Here is a 16963-nt window from a genome sequence, read left to right as displayed (position 1 = left end):
GTGCCCAAACCCTAGAATCACAGATTATTTACCCTCCCGCAGATATGAGGGACTAAGGGTGGCTTCGCGTCGGTGGATTGAGGGTGGCTTCGTGTCGGTGGACTGAGGGACTGAGGGCTTCGCGTCGAATGACTTAGGGACCGAGGGTGCTTGCGGACTGATCTGCTCGTGAGGGCTCTGATCGGTGGTTTGTTGCTTGGCTTGATTGAGCTGAGATTGAAGACGACAAAGGAGGTGCAAAATGAGAAGACTCTCGAACAAGAATTAGGGCTGAGAGGAGAGAAGATTTCATCTACATGTGAGGGCTGAGAGCCTGAGAGCGTGCGTGTAAGTGAACCCGGTCCAATGTGTTTAGTGATCCGGTCCACACATTAGGAGTGTTGCGGCTGCAGCCAACAGTAGGCTGATGTAAAGATTTTTCCATCATAAATTATATTAATACTATGGATTGGGAATCTAATAAGAACGATATAATGCACAAAATCATTCAGTCACCTAAAAAGAAAAGGATATGACGGAAACATTTGAATTCCTAAAATACATACACTACCATACTAATATATATAGCTGCAAAAGTACTAAGTGGTCCCTTCTGTAAAAGGTATTAAAGGTAAAAAGAAACAGGAAAAAAATAAAAAACAAAAGCTTGGTCGATTCTCAGAAGTAGGATGAACTTTGTAAACAGTCAAAGCATATGATAAGCTTGCTAAGTTGATCTTCTTTTTTGCTTCTTCCTCTTCTTTTTCCTTTTTTTTTATCCTTCAAATCTTATTTCCATTTTGGAAAAGTTTTTCTGTCCTAACCGATCAGTTTGCTTATTAATAAAGTAAGGCAAGCTAATAATGAAATGGAGAGGATCTTCAAACCTTATAATGCTGTTTTAAGTACTTCACAAGATTTTGAGTTAAAAACTCGCTCTCAAGCATCCAAACCAACAGTCGTGTAAACAAAATATTGCAAATAAATCCAACAATCTTATCGTGAATAACTAAAGTCAAAGATCTTAATCAAGCTAGAGCATAGGAACAATTATTCACAATATTAAGACAACCAAATAAAGATAATAACATTTGAGATTCCCATTGAAATTAAATACATTGAGCAAGAGTAGTTAAATGGGCTGTCCTCTAAAGAATTCAACCTTTTCTCAGTAAAAGCAGTATAACTGTTTTGCCCATAATGGTGATCTTGATTTTCAAGCTCACGCAAAACAGTCATAGGCTTTGTCCATGCTACTCTAAATTCCATATTGGAGGACCGAAAAACACAACATTCAGGTTCTCATAATCCAGAAAAAATATGCATATTTATGTGAATATATAACTCTTTCCCCATCTTTGTGAAAATGAAGGTTATTGCCATAAAAAAATAAAACATATTAATTGTACAAGTAATTCTGACTAATTGTGATAACATATATAGTTCCAGCATGCTTAAACACACATTTAATAAGAATCAATTGACATGCCAGGAAAATTTATATAGAAAATGTAATGACCCAAGCAAGGCCAAAGCCACATCTAGGCCCATAGTTCAAAATAATTAGTCAATGTTACAATTAAAGTCCCTTGTAATCATCAATTATAAAGGGCGTAAATTTTCTCTCCTACGTAATGTGAGAACGCATTCAACACTTTCTTACATCATCACACAATCTGGAGTATTATAGAAAGTGTAAATTCCAATCTCAAATAGAGAGAAGAGTTCATTCTAGTTGTCAAATTGAAGCACAACATTCTTCAGATTGGATGTGCAACAATCAATCAAACAAACAAGCACACGCGCCAGACCTTGCAATGTTCTGTTGACTTATATGGACAATATGGAGTGCTTGTTTGAGTTGATTCATGCATTGGAGCCCTTTGTCTAACCCTATTTGTGGAAATCACATAAAGCTCATTTATAAGCTGGATTATGTCATGCTCATGCTCATTCAATGAATGTAAACCATTTGAACAGCTTTGTAAAAGCAACTCTGATAGATCATACATACATTGATCACTGTCTGAGCAATGTGAGCATCTATTTTAGGAGGTGCGGTAAGAAGGCCAACTGCAAAAGATGATGCACATAGGACATGTTAGGATAGGACTATAAAGTACAAGAGGAAATGAATTCATTGTATGATTCATGTCGAAAGCAAAAAGCATTGTTTTTTCTCCATGCCTGTAATGGTCTTGTGATGGGTATGTTGCGGCTGGGTTGGAAATGGTATTTCTGGGTTGATTATTGATGGAATCGTGATGCAGATTAGCTGTTTGTGGAAAGAACTGTAAGGAAAATACTGTGAAAAAGATGGATATAGGGTTCTTCGAGGGACCCTTAACCTCCCATAGAATTGATTCAATATTCTTCAAAATAAAATGTCAGATCCTTTCCTTTGGTGCTTGCGGATTGATACTAATACCCACGCAGGAGTAACTAACAAAAGCAATAAGATATGGACACGTGTCCTGACACATAACCGAATAAAGCAGGAATTAAAATAACAAGTTCTCTACGTTTTAAAGAACACAAGTCTGCAATGTAATAACCGAAATAAGCAAACGGGGCGTTTAATGGGTTTCATGAAACAGTGCGGTTTGGGATGAAACGGTGAGCTCCAATTCCAGCTGCTGCGTGCGTTTTGATACTCCTTCCCAGGTTGCTGCTGTGCGTTTTGATATCATGTTCTACTTCACTTGACTTCCCGAACTCATCACTTCAGTTCTATCTTGTCTTCGAGTATGTCTTCGGCGCTTTGTAACCCTAACTCCCATCCACACATCTCCTTCCCCCTAGCTTCATAACAATCCTCCCCCATTAAAGGACCTTGCCCACAAGGTGCGGGTAAAGGTCCTTAATCTTTGCTAGCGATTCCCATGTGTTGTTTTCCGAGGAAGCCCCAACCCACTTGATGAGGACCTCCGTAGTCGCATGGTTGCCGTGCCGTTTGAGACGGCGCTCGATGACTTTCTCGGGCTCTGGCTGGATTTCCCCTTCGTTATTTACGGGTGGGAGCTTGGGAAGAGGACAGATCTGAGCTCCGAGCTTGGGTTTCAAGCACGACACGTGGAACACGGGGTGGATGCGCGAGCTCTCAGGTAGATCTAGTTTGTACGCCACTTTCCCAACCCGTTTTAGCACTTGGAATGGGCCATAGAACCGGGGGGATAATTTGAGGTTGTGACGTGTTGCAACCGAACTCTGCCGATAGGGTTGCAGGCGAAGGTAAACCCAATCCCCCTCTCCAAACTCACGATCTGATCTTTTTTTATCCGCATAGTATTTCATTCTCTGTTGGGCTTGCTGTAAATTGTTTTGTAGTAGACTTCTGATCTTGTCTCTTGTGGTTAAATGTTGATCCACTGCATCCGTAAGGGCTGTCCCGGGAATATAGGAAGTCAGTTTAGGTGGACAGTACCCATACAAGGCCTCAAATGGGGACATTTTGGTCGAAGTGTGGTATGAGGAATTATACCACCATTTGGCCATTGGTAGCCATTGGACCCAGCTCCTAGGTTTATCACCTGCATAGCAACGTAGGTAACCTTCCACAGACTTGTTAAGGGCTTCAGTCTGACCATCTGTTTGCGGATGGTAAGCTGAGGTGTAGTGTAACACAGTATCCTGTAGCTGAAATAAGGTTTTCCAAAAAGTACTCAGAAAAATAGGATCACGATCCGAGAGAATAACCCTTGGCAACCCATGTAGTTTAAAAATTTCCTTAAAGAATGCTTGTGCAACTCCAGCAGCTGTGTATGGGTGTGCCAATGCGACAAAATGACCATATTTGGTCAATCTATCGATGACTACTAAGATGACATTGAACCCTTGAGATCTAGGCAAACCTTCCACAAAGTCTAGTGAGATTTCCTCCCAAGCTTGTGTAGGGATTGGGAGGGGCTGAAGCAGACCAGGGGGTAAAATGGTCTCTGTTTTATTTACCTGGCATGTGTCACATTCTCTTACCATACGTTTGATATCTTTCTTCATCCCTTGCCAATAAAAATCACGTTTTGCTCTTTGGTATGTCTTCACAAAGCCCGAGTGGCCTGCTTGGGGGTCTGAGTGGATGTAATTGAGGACCTTAGCCTTGAACAGGGACTGAGGGTCAATTACCAACCTGCCTTTTTTGAAGAGTAACCCTTGCTTCAGAACATAATCTTTAGGCCCTTGCTGACCTGTTGTGAGCTGCTGGAAAATTTTATTTAACTCAGGTGAGCCTGCATAAGTGGCTTTGAGTTCCTTAATCCATATAGGTGTAGGAAATGTAAGGAGGCCTAGGAATCCTCCTTGAATCAAATCTGGTTCATGCCTTCGAGAGAGGGCATCCGCTACTTTATTTTCCCTTCCTTGTTTATACTGAATTGTAAAATCATAGCCCATTAACTTTGTGATCCATTTTTGCTGTTTTGCCGTGCCTACCTTTTGCTCCAAGAGGTACTTAAGTGACTGTTGATCGGTTTTTACCACAAAAGTCTGACCCAATAGGTAAGGTCTCCATTTGTGGACTGCCGTGACTAGAGCTAGAAGCTCTTTTTCATAAGTAGAGAGGGTCAAGGCTGTCCCCTTCAACGCTTTGCTTAAATAGGCAATAGGCTGGCCCTCTTGCATTAATACAGCCCCCACCCCACAACCACTTGCATCACACTCAATAATGAATTTTTGGCTAAAGTTAGGTAACTGTAGCACTGGTGGGGTTGATACTGCTGCCTTGAGTTCCAATGCCACATTGGCCCTATCATCCCACTGAAAAGAGTTCTTTCGCAATAGAGCAGTAAGTGGGGCTGCAATAAGGCCATAATTCCTTATAAATTTCCGATAATACCCCATCAAACCTAGGAAGCCTCGTAAAGCTTTAGTATTGGCTAGAGTTGGCCACTCCACCATGGCTTGTATTTTCTTTGGGTCTGCTTTCACACCTTCACTAGAAACTAGGTGACCCAAGTACTCGACCTCGGCTACGCCAAATTGACACTTGGAGAGTTTAGCAAATAAGCAATGGTTCGATAAGGTTTGTAGTACCACTTTAAGATGCCCAATGTGCTCATCCATGGTGCTGCTGAATACCAGGATATCATAAAAAAAAAACTAAGACAAACCGCCTTAAATATGGTCTGAAAATTGTATTCATGAGCCCCTGAAATGTTGAGGGCGCATTAGTAAGCCCAAAGGGCATTACTAAAAATTCATAATGTCCCTCATGCGTTCGGAAGGCCGTTTTAGGGATATCTTCCGGTACTACCTTGATTTGATGATAGCCGGATCGAAGATCCAGCTTTGAAAACACTGCTGCCCCATGTAGTTCATCTAGGATTTCATCAATCACCGGGATGGGAAACTTGTCCTTGACCGTTTCCTTGTTTAGTGCTCGATAATCAACACATAAACGCCAACTCCCATCAGCTTTGCGGACCAATAAAACAGGTGAAGAAAAGGGGCTGGAGCTGGGTCTAATAACACCTGTTTTAAGTAATGCAGCCACTATTTTCTCTATTTCTAACTTCTGGTAGAAAGGGTACCTATAAGGCCGAGTAGAAATGGGGCTAGTACCTTCTCTGAGGATAATACGATGGTCATGAGACCTCATAGGTGGCAGCCCCGTGGGTTCCTAAAAAACTTGGGTAAATTCTGATAAAACTTGCTTGAGTTTTGGGTGATTCACCTCATTGCTCAGCACTGTAGGTGTCTCTTGTAACTGGAGAATTAAACCCTTCCCATTGTAACATGAATTGAGAAACATTTTGTGGCAATCCGCGAATGAAGTTTGTTGTAGTTGAAGGCCTTTAAACAAAACTGATTTTCCAGCCCACTGAAACTGCATTTGTAGGGCAGAAAAATTCCAATTTATGGAGCCAAGTGATACCAGCCATTGAATTCCTAATACTCCATCACAACCAGCCAGTGGTAGTACAAAATAAGAGGGTTTAAAACAAACCCCTTGAATTCAAGTATCTATCTCATCACAAGACCCCAAAGTTTCTATCACTGCACCATTAGCCACTTGCACTTGTAACTTTGACTGACTATTAATGGGGAGGTTAGCTTTTGTAACAATAGATGGGTCAAGGAAGTTGTGGGTACTTCCTGTGTCCACCAAAATAAGCACAGATGCAGTGCCAATATGGCCATGTAATCTCATAGTTTTAGGGCAAGGCGTACCTGTTAAGGCATTCAATGTAATTGTTGGGCCCTCGAGTGTGGTTGGTGGTGCTGTTTCCGTCATATCCGTGGAGTCATAGAACACTTATTCACCCTTGTCCTCAGTATTCTGGTCAGCAGCTTGTAGAAAGTAAACCTTTGGGGATTTGCACACATGACCCAAGTGCCATTTTTCATCACAATGAAAACATAATCCACGCTTTCGTTTATCATCCATATGACTCGGTAACACCCTTCTCATGGGGTTAGGTGACTTTGGGGGCTGAGTGGTACTTGTGGTAGGGGCTGACCATTGATTTCCAGTGGTGCTTTGGTATGAATTTCGGTCTGTCCATGGTTTAGCATTTCTTCTGGTACTAACCCAAAATTCTTCTTGTATTTTTGCGAGGCTAAATGCTATGTTGAGGTTCGCTGGTTTGAGCAACCGAAGAGGAAGGTGGATTTCATCTTTGAGGCCGCTAAGGAAACAGCTCAACTTATGGTTGTCGGAGAGCCCTTTTAATCGGTTAGACAGAGACTCAAACTGGGCTTTATACACAGCCACGGTCGAGTGTTGTTTCAGCCTAGTGAGCGACTCCATCGGATCGTCGTACGCTGTCAAACCAAAGCGTAGTTGAAGTGCCTCAGTGAAGGTTGGCCAGTCCGTAAACTGCCCCGTATCAAATGCATCTTGGTACCACGTGAGGGCTTCTCCCTCCATGTGGTATGAAGCCATTAAAAGCTTCTGAGCATTAGGTGTTTGGTAAAATGAAAAATAGTGGTGAACCTTGAAAACCCACCCTGCTGGGTCCTCACCACGAAAATGAGGGAAATCCAACTTGACTCTCCTTGGTGTGTGTCTACGATGCTCTCCATCATACTCCACCTCACGGTCTATCTCTTGTCTCTCTTGATGTTCACGGTTTGGGTGCTGGGCTTGGTTTGCTAACACAGTTCTTAGCATTTCATGAATTTGTTGCATCTGTTCACTCATGTTGTGAATAGCTTGATCATGTTGGAGTAGCATCTCTTGTTGTTGCTGCTTGGTGCGGATCTGTTCAGCCATTAGGACTATAGGCTCTAGATACCACTTGTAATGGTCTTGTGATGGGTATGTTGCGGCTGGGTTGGAAATGGTATTTCTGGGTTGATTATTGATGGAATCGTGATGTAGATTAGCTGTTTGTGGAAAGAACTGTAAGGAAAATTCTGTGAAAAAGATGGATATAGGGTTCTTCGAGGGACCCTTAACCTCCCATAGAATTGATTCAATATTCTTCAAAATAAAATGTCAGATCCTTTCCTTTGGTGCTTGCGGATTGATACTAATACCCACGTAGGAGTAACTAACAAAAGCAATAAGATATGGACACGTGTCCTGACACATAACCGAATAAAGCAGGAATTAAAATAACAAGTTCTCTACGTTTTAAAGAACACAAGTCTGCAATGTAATAACCGAAATAAGCAAACGGGGCGTTTAATGGGTTTCATGAAATGGTGCGGTTTGGGATGAAACGGTGAGCTCCAATTCCAGCTGCTGCGTGCGTTTTGATACTCCTTCCCAGGTTGCTGCTGTGCGTTTTGATATCATGTTCTACTTCACTTGACTTCCACTTCACTTGACTTCCCGAACTCATCACTTCAGTTCTATCTTGTCTTCGAGTATGTCTTCGGCGCTTTGTAACCCTAACTCCCATCCACACATCTCCTTCCCCCTAGCTTCATAACAATGCCCTAAGCCGCAATACCCATCTCACAACAACCCAAAACTCACATCTCTCAGTACACAAGAAGAAACCATATTGGTCTTTAAAATATTACCTATGATGCCCTCCAAGGGACGGCGGCGAAAGAGAGCTCCATCGGAGCAGTGTCGTTGGTTTGCGTTAAATGAGCTCGCAGGGAGGGGCGGTGCTGGGCAGACGGATGAGCTTCGCGGGGTGGCGCTGGGCAAAGGAAAGGTGACGCGACGCGGGCGAGGAATGAGGTATTTTGCGGGACAAATTCGAATGGGGCTCTGAAATTCGAATTGGGAAGAGAAAATCAACTGAGAATCAAAACACACATTTTGTTCGCTATGTAGTTTTACTCCTTTACTAAATACCGTTTAGGGGTATGAATATATGGGAGACAGATAACAAGAAACCGGATAATTTGAGTAATTGAAGGGAATGAATTAATTTACATGAAATAGAAATACATGAAATTAAAAGGGTACGGTTGCAAATACTTGTGACAATAAATATGATTTATCGGTAAACCAAACCCTAACCAGACCAGACCTCATACCTCCTCCTCCGCAAAGAAATTCACTGCGAATAGCCGGAAATCAAATCTTACTTTCATCTGAAACTGTTTGGCGATTGAGAAAACAAGAATCTCATCCCAGTTGGGTCTTTTGGTTGAGCTTTTACGGAATAGCTCGATTTGTTTATATATATATATATATATATATTTTTTTTTTTTTGTGTGAAATGTTATGGGGTAATTGCTGATGATGACAAACATTATGGCCTGAAGCTGCAACAACAAATTTTGCGCTCCGTGTAGAATCCTACATGGGTTGTTTGTTGCGATGAAGAATGTGCCAAAATGCTAATCTGAGGCTCCCAAGCATTATCTGAAAAAATGATGCTTTGTTCTGTTGTTGAAGAAGTCTTGGAAACAACTTTTTAGCCCAAGGAACTTTTATCGATTTCTTGATTTTTGTTTTTGTCGTTTGAAACTGAGACCGCAGACAAACTTTTGTTTGAGAAACAAACATGAAGCTTGGACTAGAAAGTACATGAAACTTTCGTTCTCTGTACTTGTCCTCAGGATGATTATTTGGTCAATGTTCCATTACATATACAATTGCTTTGTTCTAAATAAGAACCAAATGGCTGTTAAGATCCAAACGTTAAAACAAGGCATTATTTCACATTTGACTCACAGCGTGATCTTAGCGAGTATGACATATCTATGTAATTCAAATATCTCATTCATTCAGGACTCCCGGGGCCTGGGCTATCTGAGAACTATGAAACTCCATGAAAGTGAGTATCGCACTTCTATTGCCTTCATATAAAATATTATGTATTTCGTGTCTTGAGCTGATATCCCTGGCTGGTAATGCAAGGGGCATAATAGCTCTTCCAATTATATGTATCTATATTTCAGAGTGTAATAATAATCCAGCTACTTAAATAAAAATAATAATAATTCTTAAAGAACTGTTCTTTAATGGTTCTATGAAAAGACTATGATCTAATTGTCGGGTACATATCGGTGGCTTGAAAGTATACGTACAGGTGTATTGATATATCGCTTAGAATGGTAGGTTTGAATAGGGGTTAGTTGTCTGATTGACTGGAAGCTATCACACAAAGAGCATGGAAGAAAATCTTGCTTAGTAATTCAATGCTTCGAGGATAAGGAAACTGCACCCATTCCTACACAGATTTCTTTGATATATATGTCACAAACAAGTTAAAGTTTATGGGAATAAGGCCTTAGGCACGACCCTTTTGATAGTTTTTGGCATTAGATCAGATCAGGTGCATTTCAAGACTACCATCTCTTGCTTGGCATCTCTTTCTGGTGGAGGGGGCAGCTCTGGTGTCGGTGCTGTAGATATCTAGAGATGGGACCTGGGGGACCTGGAGGTCCAGGAGGAGGACCTGGAGGAGGACCTGGTGGACCTGGTGGCTGGGGTCCTGGAGGACCGGGCGGACCAGGTGGCTGGGGTCCTGGTCCCGGAGGACCTGGTGGCTGGGGGCCTGGACCCGGGGGACCTGGTGGCTGGGGTCCTGGTCCCGGAGGACCTGGTGGCTGGCCTGGAGGTCCTGGTTTTTGGCCTGGACCTGGTGGCTTCTTTGGTGGATTTGCTGATGGTTTATGCAGCATGATCTCTTCGTGGTAAGTCCAATGCAGTGTCGAATATCTTTTTTTATGCAAGTCAAATACATTCTTTGTTAGCAAGTAACTTTGATGTTGGTATGCCAGAAATAGAACATTGCTGCCTCATTAGTCTAGAGTATTGCTTTGGATTGTCCTTGCTCTGGCACTGATTCTGGATTTTATTCGTTCCTTTTTACATCCCCATCTCCGGGGACTTTGACTGCAGCTTCTACTGCCTATGCTGTTGTTGGTTGCTGCAAGATTGCTTTGGTGGACCCCGCGGCCCATATGGCCCTCCCGGCGGAGGGCCTCCACCTTTCTGATCGGTTTCATTTTGCTGCACTGAAATGGTCTCTGTTTCGTTGGAGTCATATAATAATGGTTGGTTGTATCCATGATATATTATTGAAATGCTGACTCGGTTTATTGTTTTTGGTTTTCTGCTGCGTTTCATGCTTTATTACCCTGGAAGTTTAAAAAGGGAATTGGAGATGTTTTTAAGGCAGCCATGTATGTCGAATCTGTTTTCATTTTAGAAGCTTGTTCGATCCTTCTTTTTCTGCACTTTTGTGATCAGGAGCACATCCTGATTACGGATTTATAAGCCATGTTGAATACCTATCCGTCGTGTAGTGTTGTGCCAAATCTAGTAAATATTATACATGAGCACAACGTTGCAAGAGATCACTTCCTTTGGCAGCCAAATGACATGACCTCTACCTAGGTGGCTCCATAACTTGTGCAAAAGATAATTTAAGCATAATGGTGGATTTTCAGTGCTACAAACTCCTCAGAACAAGTCTCACTTTCCCTCAAGTGTACTTCTGGTTAATTCAAGGGTCAATTGAACTTAGGACGTCCGAATTATACTGCATTTTGCTGCCTAATTGGTTTTAAGTATGGTGGTCAAAGAGGTAATCCTAAATTTCATCTTGCTCCATCCTCTTAGATTGATATGCACATACCATACGTACGACTTGATATAGATGGCTTGATGGTTTAGAGATACATGTAGATGAATCTACATATAGATCAAGTGTTCGGATGAATAGGATTGCTTCCCTCTTGCAATTCATACATTTGAGCAAGATTTAGCACAGCGTTGGATAAGGTGAACCCGAATGAGATTGGAAATGGGATCTGCAGGCATGCTAACATGCCCTTGTAGCGATTCTTTTTCCTCAAATTTTAGGACTTGTTTGGATATTGAAATGAGATAATATTATTTTAGATAAGTAAAATAAAATATTATTAAAATATTATTTTTTAATATTATTATTTTTTTAAAATTTAAAAAATTAAATTATTTATTATATTTTGTATTGTAATTTAAAAAAATTGTAATAATAAAATAAAATGAAATGAGATAAATTGAGTGTTTCTGTATCCAAATAAGGCCTAATTTTCAGAAACACAAAGCATTAGTCATGTCGAGGTATTAAATTAAGCGCAATTCCTTGCCCCGACTTTTGTATAAGTTTTACCATCCACACCATCTTTTGACATATTTTGATTTGAAAGATAAATTTTAAAATAACACTCTTTGAATTATATATAAAAAAAAAAAATCCAGAGAGAGAAGACACTGGTAAAGCATCACCAAATTAAAAAAGTTGTAGCAATAAACCGCATATATAACAAAAAAATAAAACACAGGCCACCAGAGCAAAAACAGCACTGAAAAACTCACGAAGTAGTCCCAACTCAGTTGTCTATCCAATATCTCACACAAAATACAACTCAACAAGCACTTAAAACGGCCAAGCTTAACCATGTTAGCAAGAGAGCAGCCACCATAAGCTACTAATCAAAAAAGAAAACCACCATCATAGGCATGTATTGCTCATAACACCGACAGTTTTATGTACAGAGAAAAAGCCAAAGGACCTAACAGCCAAGATGGCAACTCCACTCGTGAACAACTTTGTCACCAGATGTCCCCTCCTGCAATCAACTTCTATTGCATCTGCCAACACCTGTCAGGTAAAATTCAGGAACTTTCATTGCCTTTTCAAATCAAACAATAGAAGATTAGTAAAAAATCCAGACTAGAAGGACATGATGTGAGCTTAGCTTCCGTGTGGGAGTCAATACCAACCTAAATATAAGTTCGAGTTGGCGAGATCGATCGCTGTTCATATTAAAAGACCCAAGTTAAAGTCTTAAAGGCATTGTAGCTGATCAGATAAGATTGACAGCTGACTACAACAAAGACAATTAGCTGAGAAGCAAGTCACCACATTACAATATAAAATATTTTAAGCACAATTCAAAATTTTTTTTTTCTTTTACTTTTAAATTACTTTCCATATTCAGACATTGCAAGAAGCAGATGGGGGAATTATTTATTGTTATTATTATCTTCTACTCATATAGCAATTAACCACTGGGACTCCAACTAATGAGACAATTTGAACCTGCTGCTGTGAGTCATTCACAGGCGATCTTAGTGTCAAAGCTGCTGAGGCATATGGCAAATGCCTGGAAAGCTGAGATTGGATACTGATAATCCATGGTGAATGTATCCTTTCCCACTTTGCCAAACTGGAGAATGACATTCTCATGCTCATGTCCAGCAGCTTCATTCTCAGGAGATGCAACCAGCTGAAAATTCTTAACTGAAGCAATTGTCACACGTCCATTGAAGTTCAGACACCAGCATTGGAGTTGTTCATGCCACCTAGGAGCTTTGTTCCTTAAAACCAGCCTTCCCTCACTCTCACCAGTCAAATTTCCAGATAGGAAACTCTCTGTGCGCGTTGATTTTGATCTGAAGAAAGGGAGAGATGGAAAATTATCCAGACTGCTGACAAGGAATTCAGTCTGAGTGGGAGCCACACCTCCTGGCTCAACAGCAGAGGCGGGAATGGCATCCATGACACACTGCATTCTCCTAGGACCTCTGGTTTCCAGGGCAAGAAAACTTCAGTTTCACATAGAAAAAATAGTGTAGTAACTAAATATGATGCATACAAGTCAAAGACTATAGCTTTCATAATTCCAGTGCTATGGGTTTTTTTTTTTTTTTTTCACCGTCTAGATAAGGGAGTACTTTAGAAACATCTTTCATACCTGGAGCCCAAGACATTCAACTCATATGAAATATGAGCAATGGGATAGTTGCCAGCGGGGATTCTCGGGGAGACTTGCCTCAAATTAACTAGCCTGGTAGAACGACATTTGGTGACGACTTTCACTCCAGCATGTGGAGGTTGCGCATCATAGATTGTGAATTTGGTCCCCAAAAAGTTTGATCTATTATCACATAAAGTGCAATTGTACACTTAGGCAAACAAGAAAATCAAGAACCAATGATGTCACATGCCAGCACAACATACCTCAACTTTCCAATGAAGGTGCTACTCCCTTTTGAAACATCATCGGAATTCAAAGAGATAATATAATCTGTGTAAGTAGGGCGTCGACACTTCCGTGCAGCAAGAAGAAACTTGCCATCGTCGGTTGACGCTGACAAGATAGAAAAATGCAGAAGACTTCAATGTCAACAACTCAGAGAGGAAACCAAAGAAAAGCTGAACTTTCCTTCTCTAGTAGGAACCCCAACTCTCTACTAATCAAACTAATCTCGGTAATGTAAAAAAAAAAATGAAAGTATGCAAAGAACACAAGTTCAATTCTCGACCTCGATTTAAGCTGAGGTAAAGATAATACGTTTGGCTGCTATGATTTCGTTTGATGTAACACTGAAAGAGGGAGTCCCTTGGGCCAGGCTGCAAAAAGATAACCAAGGATTTTGACCATTAGCTGGATGCCAAAAGGCTGCATGCCTCAAAGATTATAACCTTACAAGGAAATTTTAAGAGCATGGTTTTCCAGACACATCATGAAGGACTCAACACAAAGTTTCTAGAATCCGGGATGTAAACTAACAGTATTTGGAAACTAACAACTAATTACAAGGATGACAGCAAGAGAGTCCAAAATGTTCAGCGCTACAACTAGTTAAGACAGTCTGTTTTCTAATCTAATTCTGTATATTCAGCACTCCAAAAACATATAAATGATTAGAGTAAAGTGAGCAGAACTTTTGCGAGTAAGTCATGGACTAATCCATAAGTCATCGATGACAAGTTTTACTAGTATCACAAAAGAAAAAGAGAACCCCAAGGAGTTGGCTTAAGTGCTACAGGCCTTCCGTTTGCACGGTCTCCAGGGATCCTCGTCATTAAAAAAATACCCACCTTCCAAATTCTTGAGTGTTGTTATCCTTGTTAGTCTTACAAGAAAAGATGGGAAGTTCTGACTCATTCCCAAAACCATGTTTCACACCTATGAAATATATTTTTCATGATGGACTAACACTTTCTTTTTCTTCCCCAGTTCCCCCCTTTTTTCTACATGAGAAGTGAGTGGCGGGCTCACATTTATAAGACGTTATTTTTCACAAATATCTGAACAACACTAAGCTAGAATTCATTAATGTAAAGGTCTCTATTGATTGCATAGTCGGCATCATGGAAGCACCGATATTTGCAAATCGCCTAATTTCCTAGATGATCCAACTTTTAAAAAAATATGCACTCCAGCTTTGTGTGATCAATAATTCCCAAACTATTCACAAGCATCCAAAAATATGCTCTAATGGAGTGAGAGCCTATGTCTTGTTTTGGTTATTCTCCACGCATAAATCTTCCCCCCACTATCATAACAAATAAGATGCTTTCTTTCTTTTTTTCTTTTCTTTCCATGAAATTAGTAACCAAAAGGAAGAAAGTATATCACACATGGTTAGACCTTAAATTCTGAAATAAAAAAGCCACTCACATACAGGTTCATGGTCAAGCACCATTGGTTGGGTAGACTAACCAACCAACTCAAACCTCTTTTTTTCTTTTCTTTCCAGGAGATTAGTAACCAAAAGGAAGAAAGTATATCACACACAGTTAGACCTTAAATTCTGAAATAAAAAAGCCACTCACATGCAGGCTCATGGTCAAGCAGCATTGGTTGGGTAGACTAACCAACCAACTCAAACCTCCTGACTCCCCAAATTCAAAAAGATTTTGAGGCAACAAATTTATTTGCACAAACTAATCATGTCATTGTTTACGATCCAGTTCCAATATCCACCATGAAACAAATTGAAGGGGAAAACCTAGTCGAGTTAAAATCCAGTCTATTTATTTTAATAAGAAAGGAAAACTATCACATCTCAGCTCACAGTATGGTGGGAGCAACACCTCCTTACAAAAACAGCTCACATTAGGTTGGAAACTTTTATTTCTGGTTGTTGAGTATTTTACAATATACAGGAAGATGGTAAAGGTGCGCGTGCGCATTGCAAATACAGGTATACCATCATGAAAAATTTAAGAATATATATATATAGAAAGGAGCAATGTTGAATCAGAAAACAGCAATTGATATCGGTTTCAAACCTGCTTCAAGGATATCGGAAATGTCAACTTGCAGGAAACTTCTGGTGATTTCACAATTTCTATCATGATTTCTCTCCAGCTCCTACAAACCCCAGCACAAGCAACCACATTTTTCCGGGGAGGCCAAGTATCTTCAGAGGCCTCTATCCGCATTAGCACATCCCTCAAAAGCTCCGGCGGCAAGTTAGCCCAACAGCTCTGCTTCAAAGCATGGATTGCCCCCACTGAGCTGTCCTGGACCACCCGTTGCGACCTGGATCTCATTCCATATGCAGACTTCACCCCAAACCCTCTTCTGGACATGCTCCCAAACTCACCCCTCATATCCTGAAGGATACTCATAATCGACATATGAGGCCTCTTTTGTCCTCGCCTTTATAACTCTAATAACATAAACCTCGAATCAAAAAACTCCAAATGCCTCCAAAGTAAACCACATTTCTCACAAAATACAAGCTAGCAAACACTAACGATGATAAACCCAGAGGCAAAAGCCAAAATGTCGTAATTTGCTGAGAGAGACAAACTCTAATGCTTTCCCTAAAGCATGGAAATCAACCAAAAATTCCTCCCAAATTTTGACAAATACAATACTAAGCTAATGCCAAAACTTATCTCTGGATAAAGCAAAGAAACAAACCCATAAACCCCAAAGACCCAACATCTGTTTCTCCATACTTCGATAATACTGACAAACCATCGCCACAAATTCTCTCACCTCGGAATGTGAGAATTGGCCATAGTTTTTTTCTAGAAAATAAGGCAACAACACTGTAGCAAGCCACATACACGCGGACCCAGATCCAGAAAGACCCAAAACTCCACTAAATCTATCAATCTGGGCCAATAAATCCAGCAAAGCAGAAACAGGATAATACCCTAAAAACAAAAACTAACAAACCGCCAAATACAATCAAATTTTCAGTTTTTTCCCCAAACAGATCCTCTCCATATCATTACCAGACACCCAAAAAAAACTAAGCATCAAACATTTGCAACGAGGTAACTGAATTTCATAGATCCAAACAACAAAGAAACCAACATCGGAGGGCACTATTACAGAAACATGTTTTAGACAGGATAGCCCGCATTTCGGTTAGTGGGAACGAAACCCGTTTTGGTCATTTGGTAATGGGAAGCACCAGGATAAGAAGGAAGATGACACTGTCGTACAGACGAAAGTGGCCTGGATTTGTGTTTTTTTTTTTTTTCGGTTGGTCTGTTCGGTGTCACTGTTGTCTCCAGTGGGGTCCATCCCCGACCACTATTTGCTGGATTCGATTCTTTTCCATATCCGGTGGCTCGCTACGTCACAGATATTGGATCGGGTCAGAAATTGGATAGCCTGCTCGGATCTCCCGTTTTATAAATATTTATATAATATATACAAAAAATTTTACAAATTTTAAAATAATAATAATATTTTAATAATATTTTATTTAATTTTTAATTTTCATCTCAACTTATTATCAAAACCTGACCTAAGAAATGCGAAGAAGAAATCTGACATTTCATATTTCTAAGGTCCCATTTAGATATAGAAACAGTTTCATTTTATT

General features: G+C 40.5%; 2 protein-coding genes across 2 annotated transcripts; one reads left to right on the top strand and one right to left on the bottom strand.

Annotated features, from left to right (window-relative positions):
- The first annotated feature begins 9500 nt into the window (after positions 1–9500).
- On the top strand, positions 9501–10569 carry LOC108992141 (spidroin-2-like). Its single transcript, XM_018966603.2, has 2 exons — positions 9501–10023; positions 10232–10569. Exons 1-2 carry the CDS (start codon positions 9749–9751, stop codon positions 10326–10328), a joined length of 372 nt encoding a protein of 123 aa, XP_018822148.2. The 5' UTR covers positions 9501–9748; the 3' UTR covers positions 10329–10569.
- A 1052-nt stretch (positions 10570–11621) lies between these two features.
- On the bottom strand, positions 11622–16604 carry LOC108992140 (tubby-like F-box protein 3). Its single transcript, XM_018966602.2, has 7 exons — positions 15405–16604; positions 13649–13736; positions 13344–13473; positions 13078–13260; positions 12423–12907; positions 12104–12136; positions 11622–11981 (listed from the first exon to the last, which is right to left on the bottom strand). The coding sequence occupies exons 1-5, from the start codon at positions 15753–15755 to the stop codon at positions 12436–12438; spliced, it is 1224 nt and encodes a 407-aa protein (XP_018822147.1). The 5' UTR covers positions 15756–16604; the 3' UTR covers positions 11622–11981; positions 12104–12136; positions 12423–12435.
- Positions 16605–16963: the final 359 nt, after the last annotated feature.

Source organism: Juglans regia, chromosome 11, assembly GCF_001411555.2.
Source record: "Juglans regia cultivar Chandler chromosome 11, Walnut 2.0, whole genome shotgun sequence".
NCBI classification, from domain to species: domain Eukaryota; kingdom Viridiplantae; phylum Streptophyta; class Magnoliopsida; order Fagales; family Juglandaceae; genus Juglans; species Juglans regia.
Note: the sequence above shows the minus strand (reverse complement) of the source record. Positions and strands in the feature narration are given on the sequence as shown.